Source organism: Chiloscyllium punctatum, chromosome 20 (assembly GCF_047496795.1).
Source record: "Chiloscyllium punctatum isolate Juve2018m chromosome 20, sChiPun1.3, whole genome shotgun sequence".
Classification (NCBI taxonomy): Eukaryota; Metazoa; Chordata; class Chondrichthyes; order Orectolobiformes; family Hemiscylliidae; genus Chiloscyllium; species Chiloscyllium punctatum.
This window is the reverse complement of record NC_092758.1, coordinates 16,783,971-16,805,055: the sequence shown is the minus strand read 5'-3', so window position 1 is coordinate 16,805,055 and position 21,085 is coordinate 16,783,971. Positions and strand designations below refer to the sequence as shown.

General features: G+C 43.3%; 2 protein-coding genes across 2 annotated transcripts in view; both read right to left on the bottom strand.

Moving 5' to 3' along the window:
* The window catches only part of LOC140491936 (uncharacterized), a 37,780-nt gene extending 28,656 nt beyond the window's left edge, over positions 1 to 9,124 (bottom strand). Inside the window, exons 1-2 of the mRNA XM_072590411.1 lie at positions 9,080 to 9,124; positions 7,029 to 7,136 (exon numbers count right to left, since the gene is read on the bottom strand). Coding sequence (XP_072446512.1) covers positions 7,029 to 7,136; positions 9,080 to 9,089 — 118 coding nt within the window. The 5' untranslated portion in view covers positions 9,090 to 9,124. The remainder of the gene's footprint in view (positions 1 to 7,028; positions 7,137 to 9,079) is intronic.
* Positions 1 to 9,345, bottom strand: part of LOC140491935 (uncharacterized) — a 93,507-nt gene extending 84,162 nt beyond the window's left edge. Inside the window, exon 1 of the mRNA XM_072590410.1 lies at positions 9,279 to 9,345. The gene's annotated coding sequence lies outside the window, so the exon portion shown is untranslated. The remainder of the gene's footprint in view (positions 1 to 9,278) is intronic.
* Positions 9,346 to 21,085: the final 11,740 nt, after the last annotated feature.

Genomic DNA, 21,085 nt, shown 5'->3' with positions numbered 1-21,085 from the left:
TTTGATTCAAAAATGAGAAATAACTGGGAAAAATGAGCAGATCTGGGAAAGTCAGTGAAGAGAAAGCAGGGTTCATGTTTTGAATCCGTGACTCTTCTGAAACAAGAGGTAAGGTTAAAAGAAAGAGTGGATTCAGAAAGAAGGGGAGGAGAGGAAGCTTCCAGAGGGGTGTGAGTATCTCTGAGTTGTTCCAGTTTACATTCCCTAACGCCTGAAAAGAACAGGAAATATTTCTTGATAGAACACTGAGTGAACTGGAGAATGATGTGGAACTAGGAGGCAGGGCAGCTCTGAAGTAGCATGAGGCAATACTGTTGGAGAGAGAGTTCAGGAGTGTGCATATCGCAGCACTTGGTACTGTGTGGATCTCAGGGTGTGACAAAAGCATATGTCTGAAGTCCGGGTGGACAATGTCTCCTGCTTGTCTTCATCAATATTCTTTGTCACATCTTCAAAAACCTCAATCATGTTAGTGAGACATGATTTTCCACACACAAAGCCATGATGACTATTCCTAATCAGTTGAGACATTTCTGACTATATGCAAATCCAGTCCCTCAGAATCCCCTCCGACAACTTATGCACCATAAGGTAAGGCTTACCATTCTGTAGTTCTTTGGCTTTCCATTGTCACATTTTTAAAATAATGGAACCACGTTAGCCAACCTCCAGTCTTCTGGCACCTCACTCATGGCTGTTGATATCACACATTACTCAGCAAGTGGCCAAGCAATGTCTTTCCTCGCTTCCCACAAAGTTCTGGGAAATACCTGATCAGATCCTGGGGATTTACTTATCGTTACACACCTCCTCTTCTGTAATATGAATTCCTTTCACAATATCACAATTTCTTTCTCCAAATTCCCTAGCTTCAATGTCTATCTCTACAGTAAATATTGATCAAAGAATTTGCTTACTACCTCCCTGGTCTCCTGTGATTCCACACGTAGATGGCAATGTTGATCTTTATGAGGCCCTAATCTCCCCCCAGTTATGCTTTTTCCTTTAATGTAGTGATAGAATCTGTTTGAGTTCTCCTTAACTCTATTTACCAAAGTAATCTCATGTCTCTTTTTGCCCTTCTGATTTCCCCGTTAAGTGTACTCCTGCTCTGCTTATAATCCTCTATGCTTTCACTCGATCCCAGCTATCTCTCCCTGATATTTGCCTCCTTCTTTTTCTTGACCAAAGCCTCAATTTCTCTAGTCATCCAGCATTCCCTAACGTGAACAGCCTTGCCCTTCACACTAACAGGAACATCTCTGAACTCTTGTTATATCATTCCTAAAAGCCTCCCTCTTCCCAACCATCCCTTTACCTGCAAATAGCCTAACCCAAACAATATTTGAAAGTTCCTGTCGAGTAACATCAAAATTGGCTTTGCTCCAATTTAGAATTTTAACTTTTTGATCAGTTCAGGATATTTCAGAATACTCAGAATAATGATAATGTTATGATAAAGAAACTTTCTAAGTGGAGGACCAATCATTTGTGCTTTATTAAATATATTAGGGAAAGTATTTAACTTAAGGAAAAAAAAACACCAGAATGTACAAACATAAGTGGCAGATTAGAAAATGAACAACAGCAGAAAATGACAAAAAGGTTAACGAGGAAGAAACATTAGAGTACAAGAGGAAGCTAGCTCGGTATTGAACAATGGGTCTCAAGAGATTCCAGAAATATTTAAAGGCTAGTTTAAGTAAAGTGACTGTTGGACCTTAATAGAGTCAGAATGGAGAGTAAATTGTGGACAATAAGGAAATCGCAGATTAAATGATCAATTATTTTATTTCTTTTTTCAATTTAGAGGATACAAAAAACTTTCTAATAATAGCTATCACTTAGACAATGGAAAGGAAAGAGGAGCTGTGAACTATTACAATGACAACTGAAGAGGTATTGAACAAACTGGTGGAGGTGTAGGTTGATAGGTTTTGGATCGAGCTGGACTTCATCCTCAGCTTTTCAAAGAGGTTGCTGATGAGGTCATCAATGCATTGGTGTTAATTTCCCAAAGTTCCCTCAATGCAGGAAAGTTTCCATGAGACTGGAATGAAACAAACATGTCCTCATCTCTCAAGAAGCAATGGAGACAGAAACAGGAAACCTAAGACTATGCAGCGTGATGTCTGTCATGGAAAAGGTGTCAGGTATCAAGACTTGGATAAAATATTTTTACATTTATGCAGCGATCTGTGGAGAGTGAGATGAGAGAAAGACCGTGCAATCCTCCCATTTCAGTTGCAATGTGTTGAGTCTGACATAGTCATTCTCAACTTACAGACAATATTCCAGATACCACCACCATCTGACCATTTTGACAGTCTCATGAGAGATGGTGTTGCAGTAATACAGTATCAAGAGGGAGTTGTCCTGGAAGTCCAGAACAGTGATTCTTGATCCCATGAACTCACATGGCATCAGGTCAGCATGGGTAATGAAACTCAGACTGACTATCACCTCTCACCCCATGCCCCTGCTCAGTTGGGGGAGGACTCAATCATGATGACAAGATATCAGACATAACTGACTGCCCCATTCACACTGTAAGTAATCTAAGTAATCCAATTCCTTCCTTTTACCCAAAATTCACAAATCAGACACAAACCCGATCAACACACATTGTGTTCTCCTGCTCCTGTTTCACTGAATTTACTTTCTCATACCTTGACAGTGTCCTGTGCCCTTTGGTCCAGGGACTTGCCACACATATTCAGGATACCACCCACACCCTCCATCTCCTCCATGACTTTTGTTTCCCCGGTAGCCAACACCCCATCTTCACCCTGGACATCCAATCCCTTTACACATCCATTTGTTATGGCAAAGGCTTCCAAGTACTCTGATTCTTCTTCTCCTGCTGACCCAGCCTGTACCCTTCCATCAACATACTCATTTAATCGGCTGAACTGGTCCTCACCTTCAACAACTTCTCCGTCAAATCCTCCCACATCCTTCAGACCAAAGGGATAGCCGTGGCACCTGCATGGGCCCCAGCTATGGTGCTTCTTTATCAGGTACGTGAAACAGTACATATCCCACAGTTACACTGGCAGTATTCTCCACCTTTTCCTCTGGTACATTCATTACTGTAACGTTGCCACCTCAAGCTCCCATAAGGAGGTTGAACAGTTCATCAATTTCACTAACAGTTTCCACCTTGACATCAAGTTCACCTGAACCATGTTGGACACTTCCCTACCCTCCTTTGACCTCTCCGTCTCTATTTCTGGCAACCAACTCAACACGGACATCTACTTCAAATCCATCGACTCTGACAGCTACCCGTAGTACACCTCCTCCAACACCCAAACCTGTAAAAACGCTCCCCCTTATTCACAATTCATCTGCCTCTGGCGTATCTGCTCCCAGGAGGAGCAAATCAACTCCAAAACATCCCCCAGATGGCAACCCACTTCAAGACCACAATGCCCTCCAGCACATTTTCTCCATGTCACGCACCTCCACCCTTGAATCCCAACCCTTCAATCACAACAGGACAGAACCCAGCTGGTTCTCACCGTCCACTCCACCAACCTCCAGATACAGTTTATCATCCTCTGCCATTTCCACCACCACAGACCCAATCACTAGAGATATATTTCCCTCCCCTATCAGCATTCTGCAGTGACCATTCCCTCCATGACTCCCTCTTCAGGTCCACACCCCCCCCACCAACCCACCCTCCACTCCCAGCACCTCCCCTTGCCACGGTAAGAGGTGCAAACCCTGTTCCCACACCTCCCTCCTCACTTCCATCCAAGGTCCCAATGGATCCTCCATATCTGGCAGAGATTTATCTGTACTTCCACACACATCATCTACTGTGTCCATTGCGCTTGATGTGGTTTCCTCTACACTGGGGAGACAGCGTGCTAACTCATGGAATGTTTCAGAGAACATCTCTGGGACACATGCACCAAACAACCCCACGGTTCTGTGGCCAACCACTTCAACTGTCCCTCCAACTCCGCAAAGAACATGCAAGTACTGGGCCTCCTCCACAGGCAAATTCTAGCCACCCGGTGCCTGGAGGAAGAGCACCCCATCTTCAAAATTGGGAACCTCCAACCACATGGCATCACCATCGATTTTACCAGTTGCCTCATTTCCCCTACCCCCATCTTATTCCAGACCCTTCAAAACTTGAACTGTCCTACTTGTCCATCTTCCTTTCAACCTTTCTGCTCCAGCCTTTGCTTCAACCTATCACCATTACCCTCCACCTTCATCAACCTATCATATTCCCAGCTAACCCCCCAGCCCACCACCGCCTCCTATACGTCTCTCAGCCCCATCCCCATCCCTTCCTCTCCCAAGTCCCAACATTCCTGATGAAGGGCTTACGCCCAAAACATTGATTCTCCTGCTCCTCGGAAGTTGTCTGGCCTGCTCTGCTTTTCGAGTGCCACACTTTACAACTCTGACTCTCCAGCATCTGTAATCGTCCCTTTCTCATCAAACATACTCAGGGTGGGGAAATTCACTCTCCACCACAAAGAGTGTCTCAGTTGTAGTATTCCTAACTGAGCTGGCCAAGTCTGAAAAGGGAAAGCTGCTAAACTGTGCCCGGGGCTGTGATGAGGGAAGTAACAAAGGGAGAAACATATTTAACATCGTCCTCACCAATCTCCCTGCAACAGATACATTAATCAATGACAAAACAGCCAGGAGGAATATGCAAACAGCCCTTGCAGAGATTAAATCCCACCTTCTCATTAAAGACAGATAGAAACATAGGAAAGAGGAGCAGGAGGTGGCCATTCAGCCTTTTTATTCTGCCCTGCCATTCCATATAATCTTAGCTGACCATCCACCTCCATATTCCCACCTTTTTCCCAAACACTTGGACTCTTTCATCTTAAGGACTATGTCTAATTCCATTTTGTAAACATCTGGTGCTATGACCTCAACTGCTTTCAGTGTGAGAGAATTCCACAGGCTCACTACCCTCTGATGAAGAAGTTTCTCTTCGTCTCTGTCATAAATTCCCTTCCCGGTATCCTTTGACTGTGACTCTTCTGGACTCCCTGGTCTTTGTGTGTATCCTTCCTGCATTTACCCTCTCTTGTCCACTTGGAATTTTAGATGTTTCAACGAGTACCCGCATTACTTTTATAAACTCCAGTGAACATAGTCTTAACTGATCCAATCTCTCTTCGAGAGTCATAGAGTCATACAGCACTAAAACAGACACTTTGGTCCAACCAGTCCATGCCAAACATAATCAAAATTAAACTAGTCCTGCCTGCCTGCTCCTGGCCCATATCCCTCCATATCTTTCCTATTCATGTATCTATCTAAATGTTTTTTTAATAATAGTAATTGTACCCATACCCATCACTTTCTCAGGAAGTTCATTCCACATCAAAACACCCTCTTTATAAAAAAAATTGCCTCATAGGTCTATTTTAAATTTCTCACATCTGAGCTTAAATCATACATCAGCACCAGGAATCAGTCTGCTAAACCTTTGTTGCAATCTCTTCATAGCCAGAACATCCTTCCTCAGATGTGGAGATCAAAACTGCACACAATACTCCAGGTGTGGTCTTATTAAGGCACTGTACATTCGCAGCAAATTATCCCTGCTCCTGTATGTGAATCCTTTTGCTATTAAAGTCAGCAGGGCCCTTGCCTTTTTCCCTGTTTACTGCCCCCCAATCTTAAATTCAGTGACTGTTATACAAGGACACCATTGTATACCATCCTTTCCTAATTTCTTGCCATTCACATGATAATCTGTCTTTTCCAACAATGTGGTTAACTTCAAAATTAAGAAAGTTGTTGAAATTTTCAATCAAACTGTTTGGACATTTTACGACTCATCTCTGGATCTTTTGGTCCAGATACAGGTAGACTGGATGGAGCCCCACAAAAGGATATTTATCATTGCATTTATGCATGATTACGCTGCTGGATGGGATTGACTTGAACACATTGAGAAACTCAAGTCTGCACATCCGTGAAGTCTTTGAGGATTTTGCAGAAATGAAATAGAGTTGTATTCAGCCACAGTCTCTAAATGTCCTGGTTCATGAGCAGCAATGTAAATATTGAAAAGTGAGGCACTAATTTGTTAAAGATACAGCACATGTTAAATGTTAAATAATAAAATTAGCACGTGACAGATAGAGCTAAGATGAATCACAAACATCAGTTTGTATTTAAGGTCTGCAGATTGACCACACAGAGCGGGGCACAACATCAATCATTCTTGACTGAATTGTTCCAAATGACTTGATATTTATCCATCCCGAAACATTACAGGTTTTGACCAGGATACAGAACAGCTTGTCAGCTGAATGGATAAAACCAAGAATTCTCAAACTGGAGCTACTGGCTTGTTCAAATCAACTTTAGCCAAACAGATTCAACACCTGTTCTTCAGCATGAGTAGCTCTAGGCTCTGATAGCTGCCTGCTCCTGATCTCAATATCACACAGCAGTCTGATGTCAGAAAACAAGCCCGTGTTCCCCTGTGAAGTGAATCAATTCCCAGCTTACCACAACATCATCAGCAATTTATTGTCTCTTGAGTTCTAAACTAGGCAAAGCCTGCTGAAGGACCCACAATAGGACATTGACTTGCTGGATGCTAACATTTACAAAACAGTTTTGCTATACTGGATTTTCTTTTCAGTATTTTATAATCGGTAACTTAATTTCTTCCACATTCCAACCTTGCTTGGATAAAGGGTGTGTGTTGTATGTGTCACAAAACATTCCCCTGGATTTTGAATACACCAATAAACTACACTTTGTTTAAACACTCAACAATCTGCTGAAAGCTATGTTAATTAAGTTTCCAAAATTAGGTTTTGAGAGATACCTGTTTCCTTCTTGCAAAATGGAAAGGAAATAAGGAAAGTCAACGTAAAAAACAATCGTGTTATGGACAGGAGAGGGGGACAGAAATAATCATTTAATCTAACTCTCTTTCTTGTCTGTCACGATTGAAGGATTGGGTTTTTACTTTCCTCCAGATCAGTAAACATGTAAATTAATGAAAATATGCCACTTACTTTCTGTGAAAACAGGTGAAAGTAGAAGAACAATGACATTGAGTCGCAAACCAGTCAGCATCGTGCTGTGGAAGAAATTTAGACTCATTTCAGATCCATTTCCTTCCCCTGTAAGAAATACACATGTAGGTACTGAGTTTAAGACAGATCGGAACACCTCTGATATGAAACTGACATATATTTCTTCAACTTGTTTAATCCTTCGGAGAGTGAAGTCACCAAACTGTGGGGAAACAGCTTGCTGAATGATCACAGAATTATCAGAGTGCAGATGCAGGCCATTCGGTCCCTCATGTCTGCACTGGCTCTTCAAACAAGCATCCTTTTCTCAGCTCATCATTTTAATTTAGAAATATAAATTGTGCAATCAACTTCATTACCCATTGACTCTGCCTTTTCCTGAAAAATTAAAACTTTGTGCATCCTAGTCTGTGAAGGAATGTGTGTAGTCTGTCTCTTATCACCAGCCTCACAAACTTTCCAACTGAAAGTAAACAAATTGAATTGGCAAGAATAGAGAAGTATCATAACTGACCATGAAAAGAATCACCAAAAAGTGAAGTTGGAAAAGATCACTCCACAAAATATTTTATTCGCCCATTGACCCATCTACCTGTCAGAGATGAACAGCTGCTACTATGGGATTGATGTGAGACTTGGGTGAAGCTCATGTGGGGCAGACATTCAGCGTGAGAAACACTTGTGTAAGGTCATTCAACTTTTTCCTCATTCTACCCAGACTCCCTGCACCTGACAGCTTGCTGCAAGCTCTCACTGTACGTTTGGATGAGCTTTCTGACACTTCCTGTCAAGATGATTAATCACTGCCTTTACAACTCCTGTATCCAGAGCTGCATCTGATAAAGTGACAGTCTTCCCACTGGCTTTATTATTGCACGACGGCATTTTCCCCATGATCAAACAGTCTTTATCATCCAAGTGGAAGACAGGGTGTTGTGGTAATATTGCTGGGCTCATAAACAAAAGACCCAGATTAATGCTTTGGGGGGAAGCTTCTATTTTGAACATCTTGTCTGAATGCTATGTGTATCTATTGACTTTTGTTGTGAAATTACACATATTAAATATCACACAAAATATCAAGCACAAGTTAAACTATTTAGTTTTTGACACCTTTTTAACATTGCCCCAAATCACCATTGGTTTCTCTATGATCCCTGGCTTCAATTATGGCACTGACGTGATGCAGGAGATGGTTATCACAATATCACAGTTTTGGTTAAAAACAGTTACATCCTTTAGTAGTCTTCACACGTCAAAAATAGCGTTTCATCTAAAACTGAAACAGTAAATATTCATCTATTGCTCCATGTTAATTGGGTGACCAAACCGAGCAGCAGTTAGACATGCTGATCAATTTATTGCTTCCCAAACTTCTTAGGATCCAAATGACTATACAGTCCTTCTGATTATATGTGTTCAAACATAAAACTTGAACAGTGGTGGTTCTGATATGTTGCTCCAGCTCAGAAGAGATTTTGTAAGTGTAGAAATACCAGACTATCTCACACACTGTGCTGGAATCAAGGACCTTTGATAACTCAGTGTGACAACATCAAGCTGCTAAGTGCCATTGCTGTTATTTCTAAGCCAACAGAGAAGGAAACAAACTTCACACAAATACTTAAGACAACTACAATCTTAACTTTTCACTGTTTCATGTACGTTGGAGGAGTTGAGGAAAATAAGGAAAGTTTGCCAAGCTCACAGAAAAGATTATCTGTTGTCCATTTTAATTCTGTCTTCTCATATATAGTATTTTATGATTTTTATCTCTTAATTCATTCCAAGATGCTTATGGAAAAAAAAACCAGACATCATGGGTTAGTCACACAGCTGACTGGACAAGAGGTAGATGTTTGAATGTGAACTAAAGTCTGCTATAGAGCCAAAATGCGACTTGGCAACACAAAGATGGCAAAACCAATTAAAAACCAAATAAAAAATAACCTCAACCCAGCAATAAGCAGAAATGAGTGAAGTCTGTAAAACTGCAGAAGGCAAACATTTGTTTGTCAGAGATGTCCTACCTTGTGTCATTTGAAGATGGTGGAATGATAAGCACGAGATGCCCTTGTTCAAGTCTAACCAGAAACTGTATTGTAAAAATTCACTTGAAAGAGTAAATGTTCAGGAAGCACAAGATCTTTGACCAATTTAATCAGTTACTCAAACCACATTTAAGTTATTTCTTTATAAAGAATTATGATTTCAGTCAGATTTCCTTACCTTATGGGGTCAACAATTCTATTGAAAACATCTGAAGACCAAGCAGTAAAGTTCCCAGTGCAGAAACACCAATGAACAGAGTCTCTCCGTAATGATGCAATTTTTGACGTTTCTCTTGTGAAACCACAGCAAAGGCTAGTTTCCTCTTCCTTTGCAGCTCAGTGCTCTGTCATTACTGAGCTGGGCTAATTCTGGCTGAAATACAAAAAAAGGCTCAAAATAGAGGACATATGGTAGTTCAAAATGGGAAGTTAACAAAGTCCAAAGCATTTTATATAGAATAAAGCAGGATTTACTTTTGAGATGTTATTTTCTATAAAGTGGGACATTTCTAAGGCACAATACACAGAAACTTCAGTTTTTTGACAGAATGATTGATAAAGGACAAAATGAATTTTTGGACATTCCTGCTTCTCTGTAAAATAAGGAAACAGTTGGACTCCTGTTCGCCTCGGTCCCACTAATGTTGGCATTATCCGCCAACATCATCCATAAATCCCAGGGATAGCATCATTAGCAGGTTTGGATGCTTCAACCACAGCTGCAATGTTAAAATGTGATGTCCCTGATCCACTTCAGGAGCAAGGCTTAGGAGCTGATAGATCCTGAGAATAGAAGGTGGGAGAGAGGAAATCAGGAATAATATAACCAGATTTTGAAGTACATAAATCTGAAAGGCACACATTTATAAAACAATCCTCTGAGCAACAGTTTGGTTTTAATGTTAAACTGTGATGGCCCTTAGCCACTTTCATTGGCTTGAATTCCATGAGAATGTATTATTCCTCACAAGTACTTCTGGAGAAGCTGATTGATTGGTTTTCAGGAGTCTCCATAAATGATATTCGATTTTTCTGAGCAATTTTCAGTAATTGGAACCAATGTAACAACTGACCAATTCAATTTGATATACAATGTGAAGTGATGTTCACAATGAATCCAGCCTTTTGGATGTTGCCATTGACATCTTAGAGCTGAGAGTCAATGGTGACATTATGCTGGTGTCACTGAGTTAGTATTCCTGACATGCAGACTAATGGTTTGTGTTCACGTGAGTTCAAATCCCACGCCAGCAGTTCATGGAATTTCCATTCAGATAATGAAGTGGTGAAACTAAATCGAGACTCAATAATGATGAGTATGGGTGAAATTTTCCAGGCCTGTCTGGAGATTTTAGAAGACCAGAGTGGGGGAACCTAATTGGATGGAATGCAACATTTCAGTTTACAAAAAAGTTTTGACAATCTAAGTGCTTAGAATTTTTCAAGGCGGTCAAGTTTCCCATCAATAATCAGCAGGAACCAGATTTTCATTCATTAATATGTTATAAATATTTATTAACTCGTCAGGCCATTGGAATTATATTTGTGGGTGTCATTTTGTTCCCTTAAAATTGTAAAAAATGTGCTCACAACTAAGCAAGGGCTCCACCTGGCAGGGTACACTGCTTCATTCCAGCTGCCTTGAGTAAAGCATTGATCCATTACATGGCTCCTTAAAATCTTGCAGCAAAGATTTGGGAAAACAGACGGTATGTTGGCTTTTGGTGCAAGAGGATTAGAGAACAGGAGCAGGGATGTCTAATTGCAGCTGTTCCCACCTCTTTAAGTGCAGGTTGGATCTTCTTATCTAATAAAGGATATACTGCCATAGAGGATTGCAGTAAAGGTTCACCAGATTTTTTCTAGGACAGCAGGTTTGTCATTTCAAGAGAGATTGTTCCAACTGAGCTTGTAATTACTTGAGGGGAATAAGAAAGAATCCCATTGAAACGTATTAACCTCTGAAAAAGCTGAGCAGATTGGGCGCAGGGATAATGTTTTCCCTGTTAACAAGGGTTTAGAATGAGGAATCACAGGCTCAAAATTCTGGGCAAGCCACTTCTGACTCAGATGAGGAGATATTCCTTCACAATGAAACCACGGCAATCATTATCCCGTAAGGCAATGGAAGCTAATCACTGAAAATTGCTTTGATATACACTGTATGATTGATATAATTTTTAATGTTGTTTATAATGAGGAAAACCAGGCTTCCCAGTCTTATCAAACAATCTGCTGGGCAGGAGTTCACAAACTGTGTTCCAGCTACAGATTGTGTTTGACTAGGGAGAGCCATCTTGAGTCCTGATGAAGGACTTTTGCCCAAATTGTCAATTCTCCTGCTCCTCAGATGCTGCCTGACTGGCTGTGCTTTTCCAACAACACACTCTTGACTCTAATCTCCAGCATCTGCAGTCCTCACTTTCGCCTAGGGAGAGCCATTGCCTCTCTCTGCCACTTCCTGCAGGGAGATCTGAAGCCAGTCGGATTGAGGATGAAATGCACATAGTTCATATTTCCACCAAATTTCCTCACACTGGCTACTTTCAAATCGCAAATGGGGACATATCTGGCACCTCACGATCACCAGACAGTAAGTGTATTTCTGAGGTCACTGCAAGCTAAGCAGTTCAGTGTGTCCAGTCCACCATGGACCCAACACAGCCAGCAGGATGAAGCATTTAATTTGCAGCCATCACGAGGTTCTCTTGGGTCTGAGAGGCCATTGGCTACACACGTGTGACACGCAGACCTCTATGGCATTGCTCAGCCAGATTCTCGAGCAGGACGGGATTTCATGCCTTCAATGTCAAGTCTTTCTGTGACCACAGTCTACAATTCCCACAGGTGTGAGACCACGATCCTTCAAGCTGTTACAACACTTGGTTAGCTCAGTTGGCTGGACAGTTGGTTTACTATGCAGAGAGAAGCCAACAGCATGGGTTCAATTGAGGTACCAGGCAAGGTTACCATTGAAGGTCCTGCCTTTCAAGCTCACCCCTTGCCTAATGGTATGGTGACCCTCAGGTCAAACTCACCACCAGATGTCTCCCTCTAATAAGAGAGCAGTCCTCTGGGATTACTGCAATATTAGCTTTACAATACTTTTCCAAATTCCACAATGTTCATTACCCTTTGCCTGCTATGCCTATCCTCCCTGCTCCTCTTCCCTAACGTCATCTCTAGAATTGGCTCCAGGTTAGCAAGATATACCCAGGTGTTCTGACAGACTTGCTGGATGATTTGAGGGCTGTTTTACTTCTTCCCTGTTTGTGACATTTCATTTTTCATGTGGTCCAAGTACTTGTTCAGGATCACCTTTTCTGCAAGGACTTTGTGCGTCAAGGGACCTGACCTTGTGTCAGCCATGCCTCTTACACATGCAGGTCCTTTCCCGTGGTTTCGACACAAAACTTTGTCAACCCTTCTAGTTGCATGAGGAGTGGTCCAATATCAAACAGGAACCAGGATAGTTTGATCTTGAGTGAAGTTGTAGAATGATTCTTTAAGCCTGTCTTCAAAGTTTGGGCTCCACTTTCTGTCTGACCATTGGATGGTGGATGATATAGAGCTGTTCTAACATGCCAAATATCAATTGACTTTAGGAATTACTCAAATTCCCTGCTGGTAAATGATGGCCCATTTTCTGTGACCAACATCTCCCAGAGTCTGCGTATTGCAAAAGGTGCTTGTAGCTTTTAAATCATCATCCCCATGTTTAACAAATTAACTCCATGCATATCCAACCACTCTTAATTCCAGTCCACAATGACTAAGAAAATTGAGGCCGTGAATGTACTGGCAAAGTTGACATGAATCCAGGGCTTACCCAGCCATTCCCACCAATAACGGGGAGCTGCTCTAGGCATTGTCCCACCCACACTCTATGTAAGCATCCAATCCTAGCCCCAGACATAACTTCTCACCAACCTCTTCATTTTGAAAACCCCTGGATGACCTCGATGGAGTTCACTCAGTATCTGATGACGGCCTTTGTTCAGGACAATCACTTTTGCTCCTCATAATAATATGGTGTCCTTTACCGTGATTTGGTATCGCCAGATCCAGGGAGGTTTCAGTTCAGGTTGGGAACGTTTTGCGTCCACAGTCTGATATTGTCAGCGGTGGCAGGAAGCTTATCCAGACAATTTAAAACAAGAATGAACACTTCAGGATGCTGTGAGGCATCATACATTGGTGAGACTGAACAGATGCAACAACAACAGATGAATGGACACCACACAACGATCACCAGGCAGGAGTGTTCCCTCCCTGTCAGGGGACACTTCAGTGGTTCAGGACATTAAGCCTCAGACGTTTGGGTGACCATCCTCCATGGAGGACTTCGGGACAAACAATAACCCAAAGTGTCTGAGTGGAGGCTGATAGCCAAGTTAGTTATCCATGGGGATGACCTCAACCAGGGTTCATGTCACACTACAAATAACTAGGAGAAAGTGAGGACTGCAGATGCTGGAGATCAGAGCTGAAAAATGTGTTGCTGGAAAAGCACAGCAGGTTAGGCAGTATCCATGGAGCAGGCGAATCGATATTTTGGGCATAAGCCCTTCCTCAGGAATGAGGAAGATGTGCCAAGCAGGCTAAGATAAAAGGTAGGGAGGAGGTACTTGGAGGAGGGGTGTTGGCAATGCGACAGGTGGAAGGAGGTTAAGGTGAGGGTGATGGGCCAGAAAGGGGGTGCGGGCGGAGAGGTTGGGAAGAAGATTGATGGTCAAGAAGGCGGTGCTGAGTCCGAGGGTTGGGACTGAGATAAGGTGGGGGGAGGGGAAATGAGGAAGCTTGAGAAATTTGCATTCATCCCTTGTGGTTGGAGGGTTACTAGGCGGAAGATGAGGCGCTCTTCCTCCAGGCATCGTGTTGCCATGTTCTGGCGATGGAGGAGGCCAAGGACCTGCATGTCCTTGGCGGAGTGGGAGGGGGAGTTAAAGTGTTCCGCCACGGGGCGGTTGGGTTGGTTGGTTGGTGCGGGTGTCCCAGAGGAACACGAATACAGATTTCTCCAGCTTCCTCATTTCCCCTCACCCCCACCCTTATCTCAGTCCCAACCCTCAGACTCAGCACCGCCTTCTCGACCTGCAATCTTCTTCCCGACCTCTCCGTCCCCACCCCCTTTCCGGTCTAACACCCTCACCTTAACCTCCTTCCATCTATCACATTCTCAATGCCCCTCCCCCAAGTCCCTCCTCTGTATCTTTTATCTTAGCCTGCTTGGAACAACTTCCTCATTCCTGAAGAAGGGCTTATGCCCGAAACACCGATTCTCCTGCTCCTTGGATGCTGCCTGACCTGCTGCGCTTTTCCAGCAACACATTTTTCAACACTACAGGTGACCCCCACTGCACACAGACACACACAGACACAGACACACACACACACACACACAGATACACACACACTCATACACATATACACACACACACACTCACAAACTCACACAGATACTCACACATACACACATACTCCTACATCCTCACACACTCACACAGACCCACTGTCAGACACAAGTTCTCTACCATACGTACATACATTCATCCGCAGCACTCACACTCACGCACTCACCCTCTCACCAGCTTATATCGCATCACACTCACACACATTCTTCACCAAGATTACACACACGCATATGCACACTTTCCCAACCACACACATGCACACTCACATATATACACTCACTCTGTCTCTCCTGCATGCGCACACATATGAGTTTATCGGTTGAATTTGTATTTATAGAATTAGATTTTATTTTGCTCAAAGAAGATAGGCAGGTAGGACAGGTCATGAGGTCGGTGCTGAGCTGGAAGGCTGGGGCTGGGGTGAGGTGGGGAAAGGGGAAATGAGGAAACTGGTGAAATCCACATTGATGCCACGGCGTTGAAATGTTCCCAGGCGGAAGATGAGGCGTTCTTCCTCCAGGCGTTGGTAGTTGAGGGAGCGGCAGTGGAGGAGGCCCAGGACCTGCATGTCCTTGGCAGAGTGGGAGGGGGAGTTGAACTGTTGGGCCACAGGGCGGTGGGGTTGATTGGAGCGGGTGTCCAGGAGATGTTCCCTAAAGCGCACACGCCCCCAACAACCCACCCTCCCATCCTGGCACCCTTCCCTGCCACCGCAGAAATTGCAAAACCTGCGCCCACACCTCCTCACTCACTTCCACATCCATCAAAGATTTACCTGCACATCCACCAATATCATTTATTGTATCCGTTGTTCCCGATGCAGTCTCCTATACTCTGGCGAGACTGGACGCCTCCTAGCAGAGGACTTTAGAGAACATCTCCGGGACACCCGCACCAATCAAGCACACCGCCCTGTGGCCCAACATTTCAAATCCCCCTCCCACTCTGCTGAGGACATGCAGGGCCTCCTCCAGCACCACACGCTCACCACCCAACGCCTGGAGGAAGAACGCCACATCTTCCGCCTCAGAACACTTCAACCCCGGGGCATCACTGTGGACTTCAATCATTTCCACATTTCCCCTTCCCCCACCTCACCCCAGTTCGAAACTTCCAGTTTTGCACTGTCCCCATGACTTGTCCTATCTTCCTATCTTCTTTTCCACCTAACCATTCCAACCTCATCTCTGACCTATCACCTTCATCTCACTCCTATCCACCCATTTGACTCTTCGCTACCTTCCCCCATCCTCCTCCCTGACGTATCACCTTCATCCCCACCCCCACTCACCTATTGTGCTCTATGCTACCTTTTTCCCACTCCCATCCTCCTCTCATTTATCTCTCCACTCTGCAGGCATTCTGCCTGTATTCCTGATGAAGGACTTTTGCCCAAAACGTCGATTTAACTGCTCCTTGGATGCTGCCTGAACCGCTGAGCTTTTCCCGTACCACTAATCCCAGAATCTGGTTTCCAGCATCTGCAGTCATTGTTTTTACCTGACCTGTCCTACCTAATTATCTTCCTTCCATCTATCCTCTCCACCCTTCTCTCTGACCTATCACCTTCATCCATACCCCCATTCACCCATTGTACTCTTTGCTACCTTCCCCATCCTCCTCTCTGACCTATCACCTTTATTCCCAATCCCTTCATCTATTGTACTCTATGCTACTTTCTCCCCATCCCCACGCATCTCTCATTTATCTCTCCACTCTGCAGGCATCCTGACTCTATTGCCCGAAATGTCAATTTTCCTGCTCCTCGGATGCTGCCTGACCTGTTGCACTTTTCCAGCAGCACTCTAATCCAGAAACTGAGGCTGTCAATCTTGACAAAGTCATTGACATTTCTCTTGTGAAAGTACAGTCAAGGTGGGTTTCCTGTTCCTTTGCAGATCAGGTTCTGGCATCACTGAGTAGCATATACTTAGACTAAGACAGAGAATTGGCTCAAAGTAGAAAACACATCGCAGTTCGTAGTGGGATTTCATATTTTGTGTTGGGGAGCATAGTGCTGATTTGATGGGTTGCAATATTATACTTCAAGTGGAAAGTGACCAATAGCAGAGTTTACAGTTGATCAGAGAAAGTGCAGGTTTTTACAATGGAAAGCATGTTAATCTATGAATTGCCTTGGACAGACGGCTCACTTGGTGGTACTGCAGATGCTGAAGTGTGTTTGGACAGTGGCTCACAGTGAACTGGTGTCAGACAGCAATGAGGAATCCTGGAGTGACCATGTGTCATGAAACAGAGGATACATCCGGTGTGTGGATAGCCGAGGGATAACGTACATAGAGGTTGTGGCAGAGGCCGCACTCGCTGCCAACCACATGATCCCTGGAGACCTGTCCAGACTATATCCTTATTCAGGTGTTCAGCCACAAAGCTTTGATCCTATGAGAAGTATCAATATGGAGAAGTCTCAGAAAGTCATCTGGAATAAATGCTAGATACAATCACAATATTAACCAATTAACCAGATAGGTGATACACAAACTGAATGTAATCAATGCATAGATCTTGAACATGCCATTCATCATGGTACAACTAAACCTGCTGATCATATGCTGGGGGAACAGTTATTGTCCACCAGCTCTCATTCCATGAGCAGTAATGGAGAGTAAAGCTGTTGTTCCGATGTTATGGTTCAGGTCAGACCCCCTCAAAACATTTCAAGAAGGTAGCCCAATTTTTCTAGTTGTTTTGAGCAGGTGTAGATTGGATATTCCAGGAATGATGCAGTTGGTCAAAACCCCTGGCTTTTAAACAAAGCAGAATTTATTTACAGAGTATCAAATGAAATGCAAAACAACAGAATACAGAATGACTTAACCAATCCAAAAACCCAACAGATTGTCGCAACTCAATAATGTTGTTCCAAATACTTGTATCAACCCAATAAACACCCACTTCATAAAAATGATAGAATCAAACTCAGGGTCTCACAGGAGAGATGGCAGAGAGATTCAGCAGGGAACACCTTCTTCCATGGTGCTGTTTCTTTGACCAGCAGCCTCAAAAAACTGACTGCTTGTTCTGAACAGGCAGGCTGCTAAAACCAAAACAAACCAACCCAGAGGAAAGCAGAACTGGGAGAACGGGCCACTCGCTTTTCATTGGAAAAGTGTTTTTTTTAAACTTAAAAGCTGGAGATCCAAGATGGTGGCAGTCTGAGTGGTTTGCTGGGCTGGCTCGCTGTCATACCCCTGGACAGGATGGACTTTAACCCCCACCCCACCATCCTACCTTTTCAACCACCCCAAGGACAAGGGTATTTGTTTCAGTTCAATGTAATTTTTTTTAGCGGTACTTGCTTTCAGAGGAATGGTTTCTAGATTTCATAGAGTTAGTATCTTTGTAACTCGTTATGCCTCAGATAAGTTCCCTCCTCCTGGGAAATTACAGGCTGTCCTGGATGACCATGGCTAGTGATTTGTTCAGGTGGTGCACCTGGAATATAAAAGGGAGTCATAGTTGGTGGACATGGTCATTCTCCTGTTAAAAGGAAGAAGGCCTTGTCGAGCCTCAGGAAGGAATGGGTGGATTTTGCCCGGCTGCAAGAGACGCATCTAACTGACAAGGAACATCTGAAACTGCAGCAGGGGGTTTATGACAGGGTGTTGTTTTCATCCTTCAGTCCTAAGAGTAGAAGGATAGCTGTACTGATAAAAAGGAACCTCCCCTTCCAGGAAACGGAGCAGATTAAGGGTCTTCAGGGAAGGTTTCTTATTTTGAAAGCCCTAATATATGGAGAAGAATACGGTATTTTGAATGCATATTGTCCCCTGGCATACCCTCTTAAATTTCTAATTGATGCAATGGCTAAATTAACGAACCTGGGGGTTCGCTGTATGATTATTGGAGACAATTTTAATCGCCTTATAGATCCAGAGATTGACAGGGTGCCAAAGGGCCTGGCAGGTAAGCCCACACAGTCTAAACTGATGGTGGACATATGTGATGAGTTGGGATGAGTGGATGTGTGGGGGTACCTCCACCCTCATGTTCTATTCCAACCCAAACAAATGTCATGTGCAAATTGATATAGTTTTTATCCAGGTTAAAACAATGACTGCAGATGCTGAAAATCAAATACTGGATTAGTGGTGCTGGAAGAGCACAGCAGTTCAGGCAGCATCCAACGAGCAGCGAAATCAACGTTTCAGGCAAAAGCCCGTCCTGATGAAGGGCTTTTTCCCGAAACGTTGATTTCGCTGCTCGTTGGATGCTGCCTGAACTGCTGTGCTCTTCCAGCACCACTAATCCAGTATATAGTTTTTATCCAGCTGATGGTCTGGACAGAATACTTGCATGTAAAATAGGAAAGATAGCTGTTTCGAATCATGCGCCAGTATATTTAGATATTAAAGCTAAGGGTAGAGGAGCAAATGCACATCACTGGCACATGGGTTCATTTTTGTTTGCGGTTAGTGAATCCAATGAATATATTAGAAGAGAATTTAGGACCTTTTGGGATATTGATTCAGGTAGTAATCTGGCTAGTAATCTGGCAATATTTTGGGAGACCACTAAGGCATAGTTATGAGGGCTGATTATTTTATTATCAGCGACTAAAAAAAGGCAGAGGGAGGAGCAGCAGGAGATGCTGGAGGCCCGGCTGAAGGTAGCTGAGAAAACATATTAAAAAAAGCCTTCATTGGTTAAACTTCAGCAGGTCACACCTCTCCGGGCTGCCCTCGACTCAAAACACACACAAGTGGCTAAAAAAAGAGGTCGCCTTTGCCAAACAAAGACTGTTCGGATTCGGACATAAGGCTCGTAAATATCTGGCTTATTTAACTAGGTGGAAAAAAGCCTCCCAACATATTATCTGTAAGGGAGAAGGCTGGTAATACTGCCCATGAATCAAAAGTGATCAATGCTAGGTTGAGGGAATATTTTGAAGAGCTATATCAGTCAGAAGGGAGCGAACATTGTACAATGGGAATGCAGTCCTTCTCTGAAAATCTGGACCACCCCAATGTGAGTAAGGAGCAGGCTTCCCTTTTGAATGTGGCTCTAACAGTTCAGGAAGTGCAAAAAGTGATAAGACATCTCCAAGATGACAAAGCACCAGGGCCAGATGGATTCCCAACTGAATTCTATATGGAATTCATAAACATATTAGTGGAACCACTTCTGGGGATGTACAAATATTCTTATATACAGGGTTGCCTGCCGTCCACTCTGAGAGAAGCTAATATCGCCCTTATTTTAAAGAAAGGGAAGGACCCTGAAGGATATACTTCATATAGACCAATCTCGCTCCTGAATGTAGATTTCAAAATGTTCTCGAAGATTTTGGCTGTGAAGTTGGAGAAGGTTTTGCCCCATATTATAAAAGAAGACCAGGCAGGTTTTGTTAAGGGCTGCAGTTCCTCGAGCAATATTAGGAGACTACTGAATACAGTACAGGTATGTCAGTAAAGTTTAATTCCAGGGTTGATGGAGTATCCTCAGATTCAGAAAAAGCCTTTGATAGGATAGAATGACCGTATCTATATGTGGTTCTCACGCGTTTTAGTCTGGGGGGATCCTTTGCCAGATGGGTAGCAGTACTCTATAAGGAAACTAAGGTGGGCAGTTATTACAATTGGTGTTAAGTCAAATAATTTTAATATTAGAAGAGATCGTCGACAGGGGTGTCCTTTGTCACCGCTGCTATTTTCCTTGGAGATTGAACCGTTAGCCAAAACTTTCAGAAGGAACTCTGAAATAATAGCGTGAAAGGTGGGAATGTGGGGAACATAAGATTACCCTATATGCTGACAAAGTTGTTTTATTGTTGGCCAATCTGGAGAAGTCTGTTCCCCAAATGATCCAGAGGATTAATTCATATGGTAGTTTCTCAGGTTATAGGATCAATTTCACAAAATTGGAAGCTATGCTGGTGGGGGGCTTAGTGGAGATATCTAACTTGAAGGATAAAAAGCAATTCCCATTAGATTGTCACCAAAGGTTTTCCTATATTTGGGAAATTTTATTACCCCTTCCTTCCACCAGCTGCATAAGCTAACTTTGTACAATTATTAAAGAGGACAAAACAAGATTTGCAGTGGTGGAAGGGATTACCACTTTTATGGCTGGGCCAAATAGTCCTGAATAAGGTCCTTCCCCAACTGCTGTGTCCCATGAGAATGCCCCCATTACTGTTATCTTGACAAGTATTACGGAGGATTAATGGTTGGCTAGAGTCCTTTATTTGGTGCCATAGGCGAGCTCTAATTAAATTCACCAGATTACAGTTCTCGCAGGCTGAGGGAGGGGTGGATCTTCCAGACATGAAGAAATACCAATGAGTGCTCTGTTAAGATACGTTGGTGATTCGGTACGGGGGAATTCAGAATCGATATGGCTTGATATTGAAGCCTCACAGTCAAAATGTCCTCTAATTAATTTATTATTTATGGACAAGATGAAATCCGTGACCCAGTAATTCAATAGTCAAATTATCTAGAATACAGTGAAAGGATAATGACGCAAGACGAGGGCAATTGGTTTAAGACTTCGCCATTTACCCCGTTGGTAGGTGCCCAAGGATTTTAACCTGGGGCAATAAACTCCA